The 25,110-nt window shown below is 31.9% G+C and overlaps 1 protein-coding gene across 1 annotated transcript; it reads left to right on the top strand.

Moving 5' to 3' along the window:
• LOC127718232 (acyl-CoA 6-desaturase-like) lies at nt 1-23,876 on the top strand. Its single transcript, XM_052224218.1, is given in 13 exon segments — nt 1-82; nt 2,369-2,587; nt 4,946-5,086; nt 6,885-7,031; nt 7,427-7,528; nt 9,456-9,515; nt 10,258-10,323; nt 11,565-11,625; nt 12,961-13,037; nt 18,166-18,263; nt 19,562-19,738; nt 20,486-20,611; nt 23,218-23,876. Coding segments are annotated over 12 exon segments (1,302 nt in total). The 5' UTR covers nt 1-82; nt 2,369-2,401; the 3' UTR covers nt 23,279-23,876.
• The last annotated feature ends 1,234 nt before the right edge of the window (nt 23,877-25,110 follow it).

Consider the following 25,110-nt stretch of genomic DNA (forward strand, 5'->3'; position numbering starts at 1 on the left):
AGTACGGTAAGTTTTTATTATATTGTACTCGACAGTCGTCATACTAATATTGTAGATTGAATGATCTGTACTTCTTTGAGTGGTATGTATATACTTTAGTTACTTATTGTACTTTTCTAGAATTAGATGGCAAATGCAATTTTTCAAATGCAGTTTTAAATGCAATTGTGATCACTACTTATTTTTTTTTTTTATATTTTTGTGTTGTCTTAGGCTAGGCTTTAGTGTCAAGTGTATTGATTAAAATTAAGGATGCGTTAACATGGTTAAGAAATGAAAATACCAAATGAACATATTTATAAATATCCTCAACACAAAGAAAGGGTCAGGACTTATGTACCTCGATAGTATGTAGTTCCTCTACCAATAGTGACACTACTCTCGTAATGAATAATAATTCGTATACGGTGAGAAGACTTGCACGAGAATCAGAGGGCGGATTGGTAGTTACAAAAACCAAACCTATCAGTGGTCATCTGCAATACAAAAAATGAGTAACAATCAACCAATCCGTGATGGTGTATCTAGAACTTTTGAAGATATGACATTAATTTTACCATGAATAACCCCTGATCCAACGGCTTTCTTTGGAAGCAGCAACCTATTATCAAAAAGATTATCATATATATTCTGATTGTCCTATCAATGCTAACAAATATACATCATGTTAGGTCCTTTTGGTCATATAGCTCTTCAAATGTTTCGTCTCTTATAATACTTGGCTTTCATATACTAGGCTTTGATTGCTCCTGTTGAAGGTAGATCAAGAAAAGAACTTCGGACGCATGAAGATTAAAAAATGTTTCCTTTTTTATGTGCAAGTACCGATTAAATTTGAAACGAGTGGTTCCACTACTCAATGTAACAGTATGATTATCATATAGGTAGTAGATAAACATTATTCACCGACCAAGACATAAAAAAAAAGAAAACAGAGCCCATTTTGCATGTATTGCCATCAATATTTCAGAAAAATAATAAATACCTTCATAATTCTGCTATGCTTTTATTCAAAGACTTAATAAAGATCATATGTTTTACACAATCGATAGATAACTAGGGTATTGTGTAATATATATGTTACGGATATTAAAGATGAGACAGTTATGCATTTAATCCTACAAAAATCAGGTTACTAGACAATCAAAAGGTACAAATAAACTTTAGCGGTATATGAGACCTCATTTACTATTTGTTAACTCTGTCTTTTGAAATCTGGCTTCAATTTATAACAAGGAAACGGATGGGCGGTCTATCAAAATCGGTTTTATAAAAAAGAGAGAGATGGCGCCTGGGAATATTTTCGAAAAATATATAGATTCTTAACAAGAGAGAAAAAAATGATCGCCAGTCAATTCCTTAATTTCTGTTTCTTTAATTTGCACACATAATTTTCTGACAATGTATGTATATTGTAGATCAACATTTAAACGAAATGAATAATCATTTGCTAGTGTAAAAAGACGTTTAATGGGAACTTTTGGTTATACCTGACCGATATACATTTCTATCAACATTAAAAACTACTTGTCGGCATATTACTATAAGTTAAAAGATATATTAATGGTAACGGTCCAATAAACACTTCAAATATAGAGCGCAGTCATGTAATAGGCACGCAAAATAAAACTACCGGGACAAGCAACTATTTTTAAGTGAAAAGTGAAAAAAGAATTTGATGTTAAATTTTTAATATAGTTTCATCATATTTTAAGTACATAGTGATAGTAGTGACTTTGATTCACTAATTTAATTTCAACGTTCTCAAGAATCGATGTAATATGAATTAAAATATTTATTTTATTAATAAGATAAACAATTGATTTGATGTTAACGCTAATTGACCCAAATAATAATAATAATAATAATAATAATAATAATAATAATAATAATAATGATGATGATGATGATGATGATGATGATGATGATGATGATGATGTTTTTAATAATAATAATAATAATAATAATAATAATAATAATAATAATAATAATAATAATAATAATAATTTAATCTATGTAGTGATGATGATGCTTATAATAATGGTGGGTTAAACCGGGGTAAACCTGTTTTTATAGCTAACTAAAACTCCCACTTGTATGACAGTTGTAAGTTTTTAAAAACATTTTATTAGAATAAAAGTCAGATTTTTTTTTATTCAAAGGAACATGTTACCTCCTTAAACAATATTTATGTACACGTATCTTCAATGACAAAAAATTTGAAGCAATTTCTAATTTATTGTCAAATTACGGGCGATTTATTTCTGATATCAACCCATTGTACGTGCTTTATTTATATTGCTACGTTTGTATGAAGTTAGAAACATGCATATTATTTTTTTTTTTTCTGTATTTATATTTAAATAAGCACAAATAAACAGATACCGATATTGGCTTAGACATGGGCAAAGGAGGTAAACTGGATCAGCAGTCAACAATTTATACTTTTGATGAAGTATCGAAGCATGACAAGAAAGACGACAGATGGCTTGTCATACAGGGTAACGTCTATGACATCACCGACTGGTCCAATCGACATCCTGGTGGTAGTAAGGTTATAGGTCATTATGCTGGTTAAGATGCCACAGTGAGTACTATTATCATTCGAGTTTTTTATCAGTAGATAGCGTGATTACAAATCTCCGAATGTTAGAAAAGATGTAACATAGAAGGTGTATTCCCTTTTAAACGATACACCATTCTCATTTACACCACACACTGTATTGGGAACTTTACAGGATCCAAGGACTGTACGATAAAGTCCCAACTATGTACTGGCTTCCGAAGCTACACAAATCACCTTACAAATACAGATTTATTTCGTCTTCAAGTCATTGTTCCACTACTAAATTGTCTATTCTACTTACTAGTACACTTGGTACAATCAAAAACCTGATAATAAATTGTTCAAATAAGGCCTTTAAAAATAGTGGAATTAACTACTTTTGGAGTGTCCAAAACTCGTTGGAAGTACTTAATAAATTACATGCATATATTGGTGATTTTGAATCTGTTCAAAGTTTTGATTTTTCTACCCTATATACCACTTTGCCTCATATTCTTATTCAGAAAAAATTCACACACCTAATTAAATGGGCATTTAAAAAGTCGGAATGCGAATACATATGTTCAAACTCTTTTAGGTAATTTTTTAGTAGCAACAAACAAAAGAGCTATGTCAATTGGACATGCTTTGATACTATACCTGCCCTTGAATTTTTACTTGATAACATTTTTGTTCGCTTTGGAGATTCCGTATATCGTCAAGTTATCGGAATTCCAATGGGGACTAACTGTGCACCACTTATTGCGGACCAATTTTTGTATTGTTATGAGTTACAATTTATGACTAAAATCAGCAAAGACCCATCGAGACAACATCTGATACAAAAATTTAACAATACTTTTAGATATTTGGATGATATATTGGCTATCAATAATGACGACTTCAGTATGTATACTAAAGAAATTTATCCTGTTGAACTTACTTTAGATAAAGCTAATACTAAAAATGACCACTGTCCTTTCCTCGATCTTGATATCTATATCATTAACGGGAAGCTTAATACAAAAATTTATGATAAAAAAAATGATTTTTCATTTCCTATCGTTAATTATCCATTTTTAGATGGTGACGTTCCCTTGTCACCATCTTATGGTGTTTATATATCTCAACTTGTACGATTCGCTCGTGTATGTAACAACATATTAGATTTTAGCGAGAGAAATTTATGTATTACTGAAAAATTATTACACCAGGGTTTTCGATATCATAAACTAGTCAAAACATTTACTAAATTTTATCATCGGTATAAGGACATCATTCGTAAATATAACTCAACATGCAGACATCTTATACGTTGGGGTATTTCACATCCAATCTTTTATGGTAATATTCTTTACAAAGCACAAATATGTCAGTATTCACCTCAAAAGCTAACAAAACCTTTAAACAGACTAATTAAGAAGGGTTATAGTTACGATACTGTTGTCAGGTCATTAAAGATTGCATATTTTGGCTTTAATATTGATTCACTTATAGGGTCTTTGCATCGGAATTAAACATATTTATTCTAAAACCAGTTGTTGGCATGACACGGGTTATGTTCTTCTCATATATTTTATGATGGTATAATACTAAACCCCTAACAGGAGGGACTGTGCCTGATATTCATATGATGAAGACATAATCTTTCAATTAGTTTAATTGAGGTCTGGAGCTGGCATGTCAGTAACTGCTGGTAGTCTGTTGTTATTTATGTATTATTGTCATTTTGTTTATTTTCTTTTGTTTCCTATTCTGACATCGGACTCGGACTTCTCTTAAACTGAGTTTTACTGTGCGTACTGTTGTACGTTTGTTTTTTCTACATTGGCTAGAGGTATAGGGGGAGGGTTGAGATCTCAAAAAACATGTTTAACCCCATCGCATTTTTGCGCCTGTCCCAAGTCAGGAGCCTCTGGCCTTTGTTAGTCTTGTATCATTTTTAATTTTAGTTTCTTGTGTATAATTTGGAGTTTAGTATGACGTCCATTATCACTGAACTGGTATACATATTTGTTTAGGGGCCAGCTGAAGGACGCCTCCGGGTGCGGGAATTTCTCGCTGCATTGAAGACCCATTGGTGGCCTTCGGCTGTTGTCTGCTCTATGGTCGGGTTGTTGTCTCTTTGACACATTCCCCATTTCCATTCTCAATTTTATTCTCATATTTTCAGAGACATCTTCTCCTCAATATTTGAGTGGTATTTCCTCTGTAACAGTTGAAAGAGGATCGCTTCTCCTAGAAAATAAAATATGGAATTTGTTTGCTGCCTTTAAGAGATAAGAAATTGAGTTTAGGCATATAACAAATGGGGAATGGTTTATATTCGACATGAACATTAAATCAAAATATTTGTGTTAGTTTGAATACGTATGATTTTTATTGTACTTTAAATTGAAGGACGCATTTGAAGCCTTCCACAATGATCTAGAGAGCGTAAAGAGATTTTTGAAACCATTACATCTGGGAACTGTTAAGGATACAAAGGACAAGAGTATTAAGGAAGATTTTAGAAAGTTACGATCAACTGCTGTACAAATGGTAAAATTGTGAAATCATATCTATTAGTGAAAGTGTCAGCCTTTTTATCATTGCACAGCTTAAGCTCTTTGGTTGGCTTTTGATCCAAAAAACACCTCAGTTTAGGATCAATAACTCTTTACTAAGTTTAGGGGTTCCTGTATAAGAACGTTCTTAATTGAGTACAATCTAGATTATTAACGTTTGTGACTACAATGACTGTTTCATACACATGTCCCGTTAAAATTCTTGCAAAGTTGTTTTGAATAATGAGGAATAACATAATGTACAAAACTTTAATCTATTATTAGTATTCATGTGCAATGCCATCACTAGAAAATCCGTAAATCCGTATTTTTGATGTTATAGGCCTTCTGAATTGCTTCAAGCCTTCATTAGTTATGGTAATTTGGTAAACCAAAATATTAACATGTAGAACAATAATTCATGGATGAGCACAAACAAAGCTTTATAACCTGTTTATGCAGTAATAACAAAAAAGGCAACAGTAGTAAACCACTGTTCAATAGTCATAAATCGATTAATCGAAAACAAATCCGGGTTACAAACTAAAACCGAGAGAAACACATCAACTATAAGAGGAAAACAACGGAACAACAGAAACAATGATCTGCAACAAAAACAAACACCAACATACATAGAAACGGACTGTTTGAAAACAACTGCCATATTCCTAACTTGGTACAGGACATTTTAAACAAAAATGGTGGGTTGAACCATTAATTACAAAATATATCTTATCATTAATAACCTGACGATTCTGACAGCTGGCTGGCTATCTAATAGCATATTACATCACATCAGCGTGTTCTTTCAAATAGATCCATTTGGAATATAGATATGACAAAGAAAAAAACACAGAGGAAGTCCACACGTCGTGAGAAGGAGTGCGTCGACATGGTAAACATAGTATGAGCAAACATACCGAACTCAAAGGTTTATTCTAAAAGGGGAAGTCCATAAAACATGACAATTTTAATCGCTTGACTATATCGACAGAACGAAATAATTTTCATTTTTGTCGAGCCTGCGACTTTTGTCGCAAAAGCGAGACATAGCGATCCTACATTCCGTCGTTGTCGTCGTCGGCGTCGGCGTCCACAAATATTCACTGTGTGGTTAATTTTGATAACTCTCAAACTATCCTGGATTTCTACCAAACTTGGACAGAAGCTTGTTTATGATCATCAGTAAATTTAAAAAAAAAATCCTGTTTATCCGTATTTTACTTATAAATGGACTTAGTTTTTCTGCCAGCTAACATTACATTCACTCTGTGGTTTAAGTTTTAAAAATTTAATTAACTTTCTTAAACTATCCTGGATTTGTACCAAACTTGGACAGAAGCTTGTTTATAATCAAGAGCTAGTATCTAAAAGGAAATTTTGTTAAAATTTATTTCCTGTTTTTCCGTAAATCACTTATAAATGGACTTAGTTTTTCTTCCAGTTCACATTACATACAGTCTGCAGTTAAAATTTTAAAAACATTTATTAGATTCATAAACCATCCCGGATTTTTACCAAACTTGGACAGAAGCTTCTTAAAATCAAAAGATAGTATCTAGAGGAAAATTTTTAATAATTTTTTCCCCATTTTTGTTGAGCCTGCGACTAACAGCAAAAGTAGGCGAGACGCTGGGTTCCGCGGAACCCTTACGAATTATTATTTTTTTATAATATTTTAGAGAGCAATAATGCAATTTTCCTAGGGGTTTCTTAGCAAAGAATAATATGCTAGTTACCATCATATAAAGGGTATCAAATTCGTTTATATCTATATTCATCTCTTATTTCAGGGTCTTTTCAAAGCGAACTTCCTGTATTTTGCTCTATATTTTCTTCATGTAGTTGTTTTTGAAATATTGGCATACCTCACGCTGTATTGGTTTGGTAGTGGCTGGATTCCTTTTCTAATTTCGTTACTTTTGTACGGAGCTTTTTAAGTAAGTACGGTTTCATACACAATGTATATTAATGTGCTACATCTGTAGTGCCGAGCAGGAAGGTGAACTGTGCTAAAGGCTGAAGTCAGAATAATATCCTCCTTACTGTAAACCAACTAATTCTTGCGAGCGATGTTTTAAGTATTTCCAAATGAAATGTTTGGTTCTTTTATGTTCATTTCATGTTTAGACAAGCTTTGAGGCACGATAATTCAATTGAGAAAGTTTCGTTGAAAATAAAAACAGAAACAGAAAATGTAGATAACAAGCTTTTTTTAAATGTATTAATGATAATGAAAATAGTCATAGTTATCATGATGTGAAGTTGAATTCCTTGTTGTACATTTTCAGTACAAGAATATTCCGTTATTGAAATATTATACTTATATTTTCAGGCTCAGAGTGCTTATTTGTCACATGATTTTGGCCATCTTGCCGTTTTTCACAACACAGCTTTGGATCGTTTCTTCGAGTATTATTTACTTGCATTTAACAAGGTAAAATAATGAATCGAAAAAAATACATACAATTAAGGAATGACTATAATATTTGTTCTGTCTATGAAGAAATAGGTAGCGTAGCGGGTTATTTAAAAGTGTGCACCACATTGTTTATGTTATTTTGAATAGACAGAAAAAATATCAAAGTCATTCCTTATAATTTAATTCTAAAAATGAGTAAATAATGATAAAAACGTTGATGACGTCGCGGTCACATGACAAAATTATGTCTATGAGCTGATAGACAAAACACTTTCAGCCAATCAGAAGACGTGTTATATCCAAAATTAAATTATTGTCAAATAACACACATAGTCTTGTAAATACATTAAACATCTCGATTATTTCTTTTTATGAAATTCACACACTGATTTATGAGGTCGATTGAGAAAATATGGATATCAAATATTCAATTTACTTTTTTATAATTAAACAGCTGAGGCATCCTGAGCACATTACTTATGACACAAATTTAAAAATACCAAAACTGTTTTCAAAATTATAGATAAACGATTCCTTATCATATATTAACAGGACAATTCTACTTATATCATGTATATATTGATATAAAAAAACATTCAATACAAAAAAACACGAATGGAAGGAATGGTTCAATAGGGAAATTAAGGAGATTACATTGGAGATAAGCAACTTTATGATATATCTTTATGAATTTTCATAAGCTGCATATTAGTACACGGAAGACTGTTTAACTTTCTCGTCCAGTTTAAATGATTTATAAGAAAATATTCAAGCATAGTCAGTTTTCGAATTATTAAAAAAATAGTTGAATGATTTGTGTAAATATTCTAAATAATTTTGTATAATTTAAACAATGCGTGTATTCTTTTCTTTTTAAAACATGAAGCACAGAGAAACTTTAATTTGAAATATAACTATAATGTAAATACAAGCATAGCATAAGTTATAAAATGGCAGACAAATTATACAAGGTATGTTAATATCGTGATTTTTACTATTTTATTTTTGCTTATCCATTTAAGGTAGCACACTACAAAGATTTTTTTACTTCCAATCTCCAACCTTTAAAATGATGTTACTTTCTTAAAAATGCATATAAATTAATAAAAGAGGTATATATAGATAGATAAAAGATTAATCTTTTAAATGAATGCAATATTTTTGTTATGCAATCATTATGTAATCAATTATCATGCAATTAATGGCAAAATCTTGGTCAGTTCACTTGAATGAATTTAGCTCTTTCATCTCAATAACTATACAGGAAATTTTAACGAAATCTTAATCAACACAGCAGGAGCTACAAAAGGGTGTCTCAAATTATTGCTATGGTATTCCATTCTCTCATAAATCTGTAATTAGTGTAAACATCCTTACCACATAAAAGTAGATAATGTTTGATTAGGTGTAAAATTTTATCTATACATTCTATCCGAAATCTGAGACACCCTTTTGTAGATAATGGCTCTAGGAACAACATATGATAAAATCAACTTTCTAGGGGGTTACCATGAAGAAGCTAATTTCAATTGAAAGTGGAAATTTCTTGTAAAATTTTGTAGACACAGTTAACATTATAACTGATTACATAATTGTTGTATAATACTAACATTGCATTAATTTGAAAGAGTAATCTGTTAGCTATCCATAAATACCACTTTTATAAATTTTCAAGCATTATAAAGAAAGTTACAGCATTTTGAAACTGGGGAATTGGAGGTATAAAATCTTTGTATTGTGCTACCTTAATGCTGGTGATAAATTTAATAATATATTGGTAAGGGTATTCTGTGGCATTTATTTTTTTCTATTCATGTAGTGGACGCCAGCGTAGTGCTTATATTATGTAATTGTTTTAATTAGATTTCTATTTTACATAATGTGTATTATTTGTTATCCTATTACTTAACACACTATGCAACTGTTTTTTTTTCTCTTTCAGGGAGCTTCTCCGCACTGGTGGAATCACATGCATTTTCAGCACCATGCAAAACCAAATGTGGTAAGTAGAAATAAGAAGATGTGGTATGAGTGCCAATGAGACAACTCTCCATCCAAGTCACAATGTGTAAAAAACATTGCAATAATTTGCATAAGTACAAGTAGTACAGATAGGGAAAGTCGCAACAATATGAATAAGTACAAGTAGTACAGATATGGAGTGTTGCAATCATTCAAACAGTCTGTATAAAATTATTTTTACCATGATGTTACTTACAAGGCTCGTATATTAAAATACGATCCATGTAAACGAGTTTGTCGTTCATATAAACTTATTCTGAAAGGCTATCAACATTGTAGTATGATTTATGAGTACAGCCTTTATCGGCACAAACATTGATTTTCTTTTGAAAACTTTAATACATAATGAAACATAAATAGTTTTCCAACTGCCAACACTTAAGTTACTGCATCTTGTCGACTATTGAGAAGTTGCATTAACTCCAATCATTGAACAAATATGTTCGTCGATAGGGCTAGAACTTCCTGCCTGAAAAATTATAATGAATGCAAGCAAAAACACTAAAAACAAATAAATACTTAGTAGAATAAAATAACCGATACAAACAAATTAAAACAGCAAAGATAAGTGTACAAAGGAGTAAACTTGAAATCAATCGGCCGTTAGATTTAAGCATAACTATCTTCTGCAAGTAATTCAAAAATTGTGATAGGAAACACGAGCAGTGCTCTTAGATGAATCAATCACCCTGATTTATCATTGTTACTGTACGTATTTTCAGATGGGAAAGGACCCCGATGTTAGACTCGACAAGTTTCTTGTTGTAGGACAAGTTATGCCAGTTGAGGTAAGTATTCATAGCAGAGTTTCCAAGACTTTGGAAAGTTTTGTGGTTGTGAATAAGATAAAATATCTTAGCCAGTTTTCAAACACGCTCCCAACAAATGTAGCCATTTTATTTTATATGAATTCAAGGTGATGTTAGTAAACGTCAATACGACAGCAAAACACTATCAAATATGGTCAAAGAGGTCAATATTTTGTTTAAGGTGTCTAGACAAAATCTAGTCTAAATCGCACCGAGTCTTATTTATGTTGTGAATCAGAAATTAGCAGATATCTAAACAGCTCATTTTCAAAATAACAAAAACTTTGTTATATTTCATAAGTCAAACACTGATGCAGACACATGTACATATTGTAAGGTTCGAATAGTTTTTAGGGATCACACTTTATCCATTTTATAATATTGGTCCGTGGACCTAACAAAAATAACATAATTTACAATTAGATTCAGTAAAGAAGAAAGTACTTTTCTATAATACACCTGTAAAACAGATAATAGATAACAAACAAACAAACATTACGATACAAACAATATCGTTTCAAAATATATTCACAGATAATAAAGACACGGAGAAATTGCGTAAACCGTAAAACAACTTATTTTCGGGGATACTTCATTTCGCCTTCAGCCTTTTTCTCATCTTTTTCGGAGCAATTTAATTTCGTGATTTTCAAATCTAACTGATGTAGTTAAAACAGAAACGTCCCAGGTTTTACAAACTAAGTATTCGCGACGATTTATTTTCGCGTTATTTTTCTACCCACGAAAGTCGCGAAAATTGTTTCGTTTACTGTATTGGTATAAGACACCATGCCATCCTTCACTTTTCAGTATAACCGAAAAAGAAATTGATGGATTTGCTTGATGTTATCAAATATTGCATTTAAAATTGTTAAAGAATGTTTGGGGTAAATAATGCTTCACATAATTACAAGATGGAGTCGATTGACAGGGGCACCACAATTCGCATTTCACCAAACTCAACTGATATGTAGTCAATGGAAACGTGGAACATATTTGATAAATTTTATTTCCGAATCGGTATATGTGTTATAAGAACAATTTTGAAGAAAGTTATAGTATGTTTTAGACAAAGTACAAAATCCTGTCGGTAAAATAATCAGATTCTGGAACAGTGTTAAAGTATTCTCCTACGCGGCGTTTTACTTATACAGAGTAATAGTATTGTGCTGTTTCGGAGTTTGTTCAGCCGTGTATGACATGCCATTTTTGCTATTTAGGTTGCTCAGTCGAAGAAAAGTTCTCTCCCATTTAATCTACAAGACAAGTATTTCCCGCTGTGTAAGTAGTATGATAACAATTTAGAGTCAATTCACTTTGACAAACTATATGCATTATGAACTGTATAGTTCAAACGGTTCTGATTATATAAGATGTATTTTGCATAACATCTGAGAACAAAGTATTTGAATGTCAGAAATTGTGGTAATGATGAACGGGATTATGTTGTTATGTCAAAATAGTACTTAGGAAACACATTTAGCATGGTTACTTATAGGCAGCACAAATTATTAATTTGTTTTAAATTGATTTACGTAAACGTCTCGGACGAATCATGAATGTTATTCCTTATGTTAGAATTGGGGACTATTTCAAATTTGAGCGTTATGGAATATCTGTGTCATGATGACCATGAATACGTTCAAATTGTCGTAATTGCAATCCCATCTCTTTTCCTCGGTTGTCATATCAACGAACGAGACTCATCGTACTTACAATGAACACGAAGGTTGCTACTAGTTATGCAGGATCTGCTTACTCTTCCGGGTAACTTGATTTCATCCTAAGTTTTGTTTAAAAGGGGTCCGTGTTGATCATACTTTAGCCTTTGGTGTAGTTCAATGTCATGTATATCTTTTGTTCTGCAAACCTTGTTTTAATTTCAAAATTTCAACATTTGGTCAAAATTTAGGGTTAGCCAATTTACATGACAGATGGTTTACGAATTTGGAAATGTCTTAGGGTTAAACCAGAGTAAATTAACAATCACCTATTGTGTCATGCCTAATCTAGTGATAATTTAAGGAGAAACACGACGGGTACCACTAGTGAACCGCATCTGTAAACCCTCCTGGAGCACTTGAGATCAACCTCTGTTTTGGTGGGGGTTGTGTCGCTCTGTCTTTAGTTTCCTATGTAGTGTTTTGTAAACGTGTGTCTTTTCGTCGAATATCGTTTTCTTGCCATGGCGTTGTATGTTTCTCTCGACTTATGAGTTTGAATGTCCCAATGGTATCTTCATTTTTTAAATGTTTTTTTCTGTGTATATACGAATATAGCTAACCGTTAACAGTAACTGATATAAGTAAGCCTTTCGTTGATCAATATTCACACATCATGAAACACAACGTTGTTTCCAACTTGTTCTGGAAGTTGGTAATAACTTTCAGGCATCTTCCATCTATTTTTTAATCGTTGAAAAATCAGCATATACAGTACACAGACAAATGAGACCCAATTTTGTAAGTTTGAATCCGATAAAAGGGGAATAACTTCAAATATGAAAAAAAAGTTTGCATAAAAAGTCAAGACATTGCTGTATAAAACGTCTTTATTATTGAAGACAATACATATCTTTTCTTGTTAACATCTATACCCAATTTCTTTGCTTTACAGTTGGTCCAACTCTGCTGTTTCCAATATATTTCCACTATACATGTTATAAACATGTTTTCACTAGAAAGTTATGGGTGGTAAGTATAAACAATATCTAGCAGTCTGAGAACATAATATAGGTAGTAATAGAGATTTCCAATAAAATGACTTTACTCGACATAACCGACCTAACTCAGCGTATGTCGTCCTATTGCATCGAAGCATGACGGAGGGGAGCATACACTGCATGCATTTTTTGCTCTTTGAACACGCATTTTTTTCTGATATAGACTTAATGTAAAAATCAACCCCAACTACTTTTTTTAATCTTTAAATATTTTGTTATTAAATTTTTAATGATCTTATTGACAAAAATATTTTAATTGAAAAAGTAAGCTAGTAACTTGTAATCAAATACACCCATCATTTCTTGTCATTTCACTTGACCCATATTTCAGTTCTTCTCAACATATGAATTTTAAAAACTACCAAGTAAACATTTAGCATGAAAATATTAAAATAATGAAATCCGAAGCGAGAAGGTTATCTCTTTTTTTGTTTTTATAAGTTTTAACGTTTAAAAAGTGGATTCAAACACACTCGAATGTAAAAGGTGTACGCGACTAACTTTAAAAAAAAAATCTATAATTTAATTCAAGATTATTTGACGTGGGCAGAAATTCATATCATTGATACATTTGTCAAAAAGTACTTTTTTTAGTCTTTAACTATAATAACGCATGGGACGAGGTTTTGATCATGTATACCTACACGTGCATTCGCAGATACAGGGGTAGAGGGCGTACTCCCCCTTTCGATCGCCAAGTAATTTTGAACATCTCACATTTTCCACGTTATCTCTACAAATGTTTAGTATAAAATCGTCCAATATTTTTTCGCGTTGCTTCACTCGGCAGTATAAATTCAATTATCGGGAACTACGCCCTCTTTCAAATACCTTGGATCCGGCCATAATCACAAATTGTATAGCACAAAAAAAAATAAATGATTGTCGTTTGACTTTGATTAATACGTTTTAAAAACAACAATGTTTGAACATTAGACATCTCGCATGAGATTAAAAAGTTTTTAGACTACAAACTGAATTGGATTTTCCCTGGATTTAGAGCTCACTTAACACGAAAATGTGATACTGGCTTGTAATCTAATGGACACATATTCTTGTTTCTGATGTTTCTTTTAATATAAGTATTCATTTATTTAGTTATATATAATCCCACTAACAAATAATCATGTATCTTTTACTGATAAATTATCATTACATTTTATAGAAACTACATATAATCTGCTATACAGTTATGAACACTAATGGTTCTACAGACACTCTGTGCTTTTGACATGACACAATGTCTTGCTCTTCTAGAGTGTTTATGTACTTTTTTACTTAATTTGTGATATGTACAACAAAGAAGATGTAGTATGATTACCAATGAGACAACTCTTTACAAGAGACCAAATGACACAGAAATTAACAACTATAGGCCACCGAACGACCTTCAACAATGAACAAAGCCTAAACCGAACAGTCAGCTATAAGAGACCACAAAATGACAAATGTAAAACAACAAAAACGATAAAACTAACGGCCTTATTAATGTACGAAAAAATGAACGAAAGCACAGCAACAAATGATAACCACTGAATTACAGGCTCCTCACTTGGGACAGTCACCGCCATACATATTGTGGCGGAGTTAAACGTGTTAACAGGCCCACTTACCTGGGACAGTGGTGTAACAGTACGAAATAATTGATTAATATTCTAGACTGGATAATTATTCTGTATTTATTTAGTTGTAGTTGTTTTTAAGATAGTGTTCAGTAGTTGTGAATACTCTAAGATCGGTACATGGAGTTTATTTTGAAATACTAGTAATTGCTGTTTTTGTGCTTCGTTTTAGTCGGACGAGTCAATACCTTTCTTACTGTTTTAATTATGAGTAGACATGATCATTTGATAAACATACTTCTATGATCTCTATTGGCTTTAACTTGGACATTTATAAAAATTATGATTCAAAGAGATGCATGCATAAAATAAGTTCTCGACATAAATTGGCTAAAATATCAGATAAGAATTTAGCCTCAAGCTATAAAACTTACAAGCTATAATAAATACGACGAAGATTTAGCCTCAAGCTATAATACTTATGATGATGATGATACTGATGTATGTCTTGTATCCAGCGACAAATATTACATATATATTAAGGATGATGAAATGATAGCGATTCGCTGGATCGAATTGTCCAACAAAATAATTGAACCCGTAATCGAGGCTGGCCTGCTACACGTCAATTCCAAAACCTGTTTATATATTTTATGCTTTAAGTGCATATATTATTATTCTAGCAACACTTGTTTTGTTTTGATATCACTTTTTGTTGCATAATTTGTTTGATTTTTCTCCTTGTTTCTTTGTATCAAAAAGCTTAGTTTTTATTGTAAAATGGTGTTTCAAAGCTTCCATTATCCCTGTGACTTGCTATTGTACTAATATCCAGTAGGCATGCAATCATTATTCTAAATAGTAAAAAATATTTTTAACAAGTAAAGATTACCCCGTTTTGATCCAGACTTCCTTACCACTAGCATCTAAGATACATGCACTGACAAAATATTGTACCCGCACTCATATTACAATCACCCTGTCTGTCCGTCCGCCAGTCTGTCCGTTCAACAAATATTTTCAATTTTCTCTTCAAAAGCATAAGTATGCTTAGCATGCATTCTTTTTTCGATTTATTCCTTACACTCCTGGGGTCAAACTATCAAACAGAGTCCAAATGGTGTGAATTGCGACTACAGTGGCTCGTGCTGTCGTCAACAATAAGCAAATACTTATACCGTATTATCAGATACTAGTATATAAGGCATTGACTTTGAAAATGTAAACTTTTCAAACGAAAATAAACATTTTTACAAGAGTAAAATTAACACAAAAATGACAGAAAGTAACCAACAACATCCTCTGAATTGAAAGCATCTGACTTGGGAAAGCTAATATAGAATTTGGCCTGATTAAACACTCTGGTGTAACAGCACAATATAAGAAAACAAACCCTGTAAAATTCAGTTGGGAATAGCTCAACTAATCAATATTGAATTAAGCCCAAAACAATTACATTTTTATGATGAAAGACACAGAGTACCCGTCTTAAAGTACCCCCAGGTACTGAAAGCTGATTCTTAAATGTTAAATTACCTGAGAATATTAAACGTATTTAGTTAAAAAGAACAACAACAACAAATAAGGAGATATGGTATGATTGTCAATAAGAAATGAAGTTGATGTAAGCAATGATAGGCAACCGTACGGCCTTCATCAATGAGAAAAATCCATACCGTATAGTCGACTATAAAAGGAACCAACTTGAAAAATATAGAACAATTCAATTGAGAAACTACCGGCCTGATTTAAAACAAAACAAGTTACGAAAACAGATATAACAGATATGAACCAACGACAACAAGTGAACCATAGGCTCCTGAAATGGGGCAGGCACATACAGAATAAGTGCTAAACCCCCACCCCCTAAGCCTGGGACAGTGGTGCAACAGCACGACACAAGAACAACCTGTAAAAACCTTCCTTCAGAGAGCTTGGTTAACACATATATACATATTCAAAGTAATTATTGATATAAAATGTGTTTTCAGCCGTGTTTCACCTTCAATGGAGATCCTATGCCGTAGAGTTTAACTTTTGTATATATAAATATATACCTCTAATGCGAGACAAAACTTGAAACTAAAAAGTTTTGCTTAACTCAATCAATATGTGATAGTTTTAGAATCCACTTCTAATCGGATTAGTAAGAGTTGTCTTAATCCAAAAACAACTATGACAATATCAAGTCTTACTTATTAAAAGTACATTTTAAAAAGAAAATTACTGTAAAGACTGAAGTGGAGTTGTCTTAAAAGTGTAACAAGTATATAAATTGGCATTCTCGTCCACTTTTAATCAGAGATACCTGGGACATGACATTTATTTAGCCAATTACTATGAACTATTAATTGATATTTTACTATCCACAGCGGTCAATGTTTATATGCAGATTAGTCATCAATTGCTAATCAAGTACACCTTCCAAATTACAATCTATATAACGAATTGGTGTACACATTTATTTACATATATCATTATTAATTACAAAATTCTTTTTTTTAATGTTTGTTGACTTTTATTTGAAAGAAAAGTGTATGTCAACTATTAAAATTTAAAGAAGTACAAGACCTGTATTAATTATTTTTAAATATACACATCCCTTTGTCGAACGTTTTCCCTTGGGAAAAAATCGGAGCCAAGATTAACTGCATAAGAAGAGATCGTTTGAAATGATGCTTAATAAAGTATGATGCAATCCCAGTAATTAACTTTAACAGAGAGAAATTCTGACTAACACTTTGAATTCGATATTTTTGAAATTGCTATAAAAATCTCTGTCATATAATAAATACCCAAGGAAATCAAATATTATAAAACATTAAGAGACGAAAGGAAAAGGGACACCAATCTGATAACGACAAATAAAAGCATGTCAAATATTAAATAATAAAAGTCATGGTCAAAACCAGGAAAGACAACTCAAATCAATCGTATGATAGGTAAAGATACGTGTATACGTGGTCTTATGACAGTGAAGTTTTGGCGGGAATCTCAATAATCACGTGATATATAAAAATCATGATTTCTTTCGTTTTTCATCATCTTAGAAATACTTGATATTGTTAAAATTTATCCTGAATGGGTTTTATAGTTTAGGAATACTTAGTTAAAACTTGAATGACGCATTTAACAAAATTAATAGGTTAGCAATAACCGGTCCCGTTACGTGCGTACGTCGAGTTAGGTACGTATGTCATTTTATTGGAAATCTCTATTAAGTATCTTTAAAACGATCGCAAATCAAAACATGACACGTGCGACAATTTTGGTATCCAACAGATGTCTTACATGATTTACAAACTTATTAATAACAAAAACGTTAAATCCAGTATGTCTGAAGATAAGAATTTAACTACTAGTATTCTTCTGTTTCAATTTAGTTCCTCATTTATTTTTTATTTACAGACGAATCATTTAATTTTTTTATGACACTTTGCAATCACAAGAGACAATCCTTAACATCTGGTAGCTGAACGGTAACTTCCTTTTATTCTATAGACATTCATTGTTTTAGCTGACTATTGTTTGTTTCAGGATCTTGCCGTTATGATTATCTACAATATAAAGTTTTTGTTCCTTTTCGTACCAATGTTAGGATGGGGCTGGACACTTGTGTACTATGAAGCTTTTAGGTAAGTCAGTACCCAATACAGCTGACTGTAAGTTAATAAAACACTTAGTAAATAACAAGAAACAGTAGTTAAACGATGTAAAAATAACTCATGAAAGATACCCGGCTAATAATTTGGTACACCAGACGCGCTTTTCGTCCACATAAGATTCATCAGAACGCCAAATCGAATACAAAGTCGAAGAATATTAAAAACCGAACAATTCCGAAAAGTTGTGTCAAATACAGATCAGGAAATTTATGACTAGGGTAGAAAAACTTTATTGTTTTGAATAATTTAACATTTGATAAACAGAAATGTACAGAAAATGAACATATTAATGGTATTTTTTGTCAACACAGAAGTGCTGACTACTGGGCTGGTGATACCCTCCGGGACGGAACAACCATCAACAATGGCATCAATCCTGTGATTGTAAAACCTTATCAAAGATACCAGGCTTATAATCTGGTACCTTAGACATGCGTTTCGTCTGCATAAGACTCATCACTCGAATCAACATAGTCTGTAAGCTAAAACAAATACGAAATTGAAGATCATTAAAAACTAAAACTTCGAAAAGTTCTGCCAAATACAGCTAAAGTAATCTATGCCTTGGGAGAAAAAAAACTCAGTATTCCGAATGAATCAACATTTTATAAACAATAAAGTTATGGAAAATGAACATATCAAGTATATTTCATGTCAACACAAAAGTGCTGACTACTGGGCTTAAGGACGAAAGATCCACATTCAAAACTCGAAAATGCATATTGATTATTGATTATACATAACCATGATAACAAGAATGAGTCTCTGTTTGTAACATCGTTAAAATAAATCAATGTATACCAGAAGCATATTGTTAAGGATAAATTGCGATATAAGATTATTACAGAAGTTGAGTACGCATATCTTCGAAAAAAAAAAGGAAAAAAAAAACAAGAAAAAATCAAACAAGATACCTTCTGAATGACTTAATGAAAATGAAATGCTTCAATGTGTCATGATTTCATCAAGGGTAAGCAAATCCGTTATAAATAATACATGTGTGTCGAAAATGTTTTGTTTTATTTTTATATTTATATTTTGTTCATGTACCATATCTTCATATACTTATAGCATTTATTTTTAAGCTGTTATTTTGGTGTGTAATATCTGTGTACCAACTTCAAATTTCCAACAATAACATTTATTTCTAATTTTGAAAAAATGTATTAAAGCTCCAATTTATCTATCAAAATAACATGCTGTTTAAATAATTATCTTGTCTGTATTTATATTCAAGCTTCTTCTATACAACAATGAAATTATTGTAGGGTAATAGATTCAATGTGGTTTGCCTGGGTAACTCAGTCTAACCATATTCCGATGAATATTGACCATGATGACAACAAACCCTGGCTAAAGCTGCAATTGTTTGCCACATGTGATGTTGAACAATCATTGTTCAATGACTGGTTTACTGGACGATTAAACTTCCAGATAGAGCACCAGTGAGTAACTATATCGACGTTAATTTCACTCCAATTTTACTATATTGTGTTAATTTCTTCAATTTAGTTTACTTGTAGTCAGAGCATTCGTAATTTATCCTAATTTTGTAAAATGGAAATTATATTGCAAGAAAAGCTGACAGTAATTTCGAAAAGCTGCATATATTTTACTTTCAACTAATTTTAAAAGAAGATGTGGTATGATTGCCAATACGACAACTTTCTACCGGAGTCCAAAATGACGTAGAAGTAAGCACCTATAGATTGTCAGTACAATGTAAATTTCTGGCTTTCAATGTTTAGGTTTTCGACATTCATGATGAATGTAAATCGAGAAAATCGCTTCTGACGCACGAAATCTATACAGTATTATTTCCATTTAGATCTTATTTCTGCTATTTAGAAATAAGAAGATGTGGTATGAGTGCCAATGAGACAACTCTCCATCCAAGTCACAATGTGTAAAAAGTAAACAATTAAAGGTCAAAGTACGGCATTCAACACGGAGCCTTGGCTCACACCGAACAGCAAGCTACAAAGGGCCCCAAAATGACTAGTGTAAAACAATTCAAACAGGAAAACCAACGGTCTAATCTTTATAAAAAGCGAGAAACGAGAAACACTTATGAACCACATCAACAAACGACAACCACTGAATAACAGGCTCCTATGTATGGTTAAACAGATATGCTTTTATAATAATTCGACTATCGCCATGAAAATTATATCCTATTTTGTTCTCGACAGTTTATTTCCTACCATGCCTCAGCACAACCTATACAAGGTGCGTCCCCTGGTTCAATCACTGTGCAAGAAGCATGGGATACCGTTCCAAATTAAATCTCTGCAAAGAGCATTTGGTGATATCCTGAGGTAAGTATAGAAGACAGAAGGCTTATCAGTGTTTTAATTATAAGAAGTTAAGAGATGTTGACCGTAAGGTTACAATATTGCAGTTAATATTCCTTACAACAGAAATTCATAGTCTTATTCATTTTCTCACAGCAGTATTTCTTACAATTATTTTCAGAGCTTGATTGATTGTTGTTTGCCAAACGTCTAGTCCCGAATGTGAGTGAAAGTGTTTTCTCAAGCTATAAACCAGGTTTGACCAACCATTTTTTCTGAAAATGCATGTACCAAGTTAGGAATATGACAGCTGTTTTCCATTCGTTCCGTTAATTAATAAAGTCTAACGTTTGATTTTGTCAGTTTTTATGGACTTCCCCTTTTTTGAATATACCTTGGAGTTTGGTATTTTAGCTATACTATTTTCAATGAGGAGAGATTTGCAATACATGTACATACAATCCAAACATTTACCCGGTTTCTGTTTACATGGATTCCTTTTCTTTAGAGCTAGTACTCGAGTATCTCTCGGTTTACTTGTCATTTTATATTTCAAAATATTGACATCCCCGCAAAATAAACTTCGTAACTACAATCCCGTTCTCCTTTCCCCGAATGTGACCTACCGAATTAAACTTATCATCGGATTTGTACTTACATGAGCAGCACGAAGGGTGCCACATTTGGAACAGAATCTGATTACCTTTTCGAAGCACACGAGATCAACCCAGGTTTTTTGGTGGGGTTTTGGTTGCTCAGTCTTTAGTTTTCTATGATGTGTTTTGTGTACTGTTGTTTTTGTGGTCCTTTTTCGTTTTGCCATTGCGTTGTCAGTTTATTTTCATCCCTCTTTAAGTTACAGGATGGGAATATCGACTGGCGTTGTGTTTATTATTCTGATCATGATTTGATAGACAGTTGCTGCGTAAAAGGATGCTATTGGAAAAAACTGTTCCACATTATATCAAGGGGACATTCAAAATTCATAAGTCGAAGAAAAAATGACGAAAAAGAGACGAAAAGACCAATTAATCATCAAACCACTACATACAAATTAAGGATTAGGCAACAAGAAACTTAAATATCCTTATTGTACTGCTTTGAACCCTTCGTTTTTCTAAAGCAGATTCAAAAAACATTTTTTTCAAACTGAGATTTAATCAAAACGTTTGACCCGGAATGTCATGAAATTACAAAACAGTCAGCAGAGATACGAACCTTGGAGCTATTTTTGATCTATCAATGTGGTAATCTTTTCATATGGTACCCTCGTTACGTAAAACATAACACCGTAAAGCGACTTTAAGGAATTGTTTAAAGTCTTCGTAAGTCGACCTCTTACTGTTAATATATCATGCATATTTTCACGGTAGGTATAGTGTCCGGCTGGAATCGTGTTTTTTTTAAATTTGATCGGGTTTTTTTTTAGTGTGACCACGTTTTTTCGAGGGAATATGATAAAAAATGTAAACAAACAGACTTCTTTTTTTTCTAAGACGTAAAATAGATGCTTAAACCTAATATACAAGATCATACTAGGTAAGTTAGTATTGAGATGAAAAGAAATCATCACCCGTACATTATTTTGTGTTCTAAAAGTTTAATTTAGCTTTACACTGCTTTTATTCCAAAATATAGAATAAAGCTATGTGTATACAAGTACCAATGCAAATATAAAATGAAATGTATATTTGAAATCAATATATCCTTAGATATACAGACACTTTATAAAAATTCTTGTTATTGCATTGCGAAGGACATTTTTAGAATAAATTATTTTTTATATGTCCGTGTTTTTTCGAGAGCAGTCCAGGTTTTTTGAGTGCGGTCCAGGTTTTGATCGAGTAATTAAACAAAACTTAAAATGTTATATGTCAGTGCGATTACGTTTAAAAAACAATGAAAAGGTTCAAATAAATTACTTTTCAAAGCACGAAACCAATGCATTTAACCAGTTTGATAATACAGTAGTACATTCGTAAAAAGCATCGTATATTTGTATATTATTTGTCTGCCCAATCTTATAAACTGCATGGACACCGGCATTGGTATATTTGGATACATCAAACATGTCCACGATCATGTAAATATGGTGGAACTATCCAACAAGTAAACGCTCAGGTACACGTTGTATCGATCCAAATTATACGTATATCGATGTCGATGGAACCAAATATGAATATCATACAGTAAATATTCGTGTTGTAAACATTATTAATGTGAGCACAGACATATATAGAAATGTGGTATGAATGCCAATGAGACAACTATCCTCAAGAGTTCAAATGACGAAGAGAAAAGTAGATATAGGTCACTGTACGGCCTTCAACATCGAGAAAAACCTGTACTTTATAGTCAGATATAACACTCCAACATGAAAAATTTGAAACAATTAAAAGAGAAAACTAACAACTTAAGTTATACAATACAAAGTACGAAAGTTGAACAACACGAACCTTTTGTGATCTTAGCCACTTAGGAAGGATCTCAGCTTTTGCTCTACTAAGGACAGCTTAATATGATAGCCTATTAGTATCTGTCGGCATTTTCTAAAAGCGATCTCAATTCTCATCAGAATGATGTTATATCTGAATTATTTCAACCACCTTCATAAAGATACTTTTTTGTAGGAGTCTAAAGAACTCAGGAGAGTTATGGAGTGCCGCATACCATGCCCACCATTTGTCATAGGAACTTAAATAATACAACAAAGATAAACAACAGACACCATATGTTATATATATAAAAAAATGTACTATCTATCCAAGCAGTCTGTTTTGTAATCATATTCTGCAATGTATCAATCTATTTTAGGGCTGTTTATTTTCTTAAAATAATCAACTGATGGTTGTCTATTAAACTGCTGTATATGTTTTGCCTATATATTATATTATGCATAAAATTATAGCTTACTGTTATGTTCATGTGCAAATAAAAAGAAATTCACTATAAAAATAAAAAATACTATTCAAGTTTATTTAAGTAGTGCTTCTAGGATCAAGTGATTTTTATTTTGTTTTCTTAATTATACTATCGGATGCAGTCTGATCGAAGCCTGTTATATAATCAGACTAATACCAATTGCAGATTGCATCTAAAAATTAGAATCATATCAATACAAAAAGAAAACAACACGTTATAAATTTCATGCGTCCAAAGCTCTTTTCTGGATTTACCTTCATCAGGAAGGCTCAAAGCCGAATATTTGAAAGCCAAGGATGTATAAGAACCAAAACAGGCGAAGAATTATACAATGCATTGTAATTTATTTATACTATCTGTAATGTAATACAAGGATTTTTTCAGTAATTTGTATTATTCTTTGTTACATTTAGCTTGTTTTTTAGAATAAAGAAATATTTTATTTCATTAAACGTGTTTATACTGTTCTAGGATTATCGTTAAATATCTCGTAGCTAGTCTTTTTGCGTAAATTCTTCCGATATCTATTTTTTTAGTAATGAATTTAAGGCCTGGTGTCTTTTTGAGTTTATACATCCACTACGTGTTGCAACGACCAAGTTGGTCTTCCCAGTTCAGAAGTCAGCACTCATGTGCTGATAAGAAATATCATTGATACCTTCATTTTATGCAAAATTTTCTTTGAATAGTGTGTCAATGTAAGGTGACATTCCTTTCTGTAGACTGTTAGCTATCAAGTTAAAAATCTGACTTAGCGGTTGCTTCGGTACAAAACAGAATGAAATTACACTTGTATTCGTTCTCAATATTCTTGTAATATTTACCGCTGGATATTTAGCAATCATCTAATTTTGGTTTAATATAATATATATATAAAATAATATGTATGAGAACTTTTACAAAAGTCACTTATAGATGCATCACAGCAGCACAATAAAACCAAAAATATTTCCATATTACTAGTAAGCTAGTTCTCCCTAGGGACATGTTTGATAAGTTTATTGATAATTATAACAGTTTACCAGGATGTACCAGATAGTGTGCGATTGTGTTTCCCCTGTCTGATGAAAAAGAAGGGCAATTCATCTAAAGTTAACTTTTTCTGAGGCAGTTGGAACTTTATATATGATCTATTTTATATGTCATGTGTTATCCAGATACAAGTGTCATAAGCTCTTTGGAAGCAGCAGATGTTTATTTAATGTGTCCTGTGTCCTTCTGAAGCTAAAATTTAAAGATACAATATGTTCCTGAGTATTTCGTGTATTCTTTGGCTCTTGGTATTCATTGTTGGTATAATTGTTCTTTCAGTGACTGTACAAGTAACACTTTTGGCTAACAAATGTTAATCAAGGATGTTTCATTTTTTGGTTTCTCTGAACCTTTTTCATTCCTATAAGAATAACAACACCTTTAAAATAAATAGATTCCTTTATTTACAAAGATTTAGACTAAAAACAAAAAACAAATAGCAATTCTTCTACTCAAAGAACCTTGAAACCAGTTATTTATCCAGTAAAACAATCATTAAGAGTTTAAATACTTTTAATCATACATTCCATTTTGGTGATTTAGATAGTCAATACAAAGGTTGTTACTCA

The sequence above is a fragment of the Mytilus californianus genome, unplaced genomic scaffold (genome assembly GCF_021869535.1).
Source record: "Mytilus californianus isolate M0D057914Y unplaced genomic scaffold, xbMytCali1.0.p SCAF_10, whole genome shotgun sequence".
Lineage (NCBI taxonomy): Eukaryota > Metazoa > Mollusca > Bivalvia > Mytilida > Mytilidae > Mytilus > Mytilus californianus.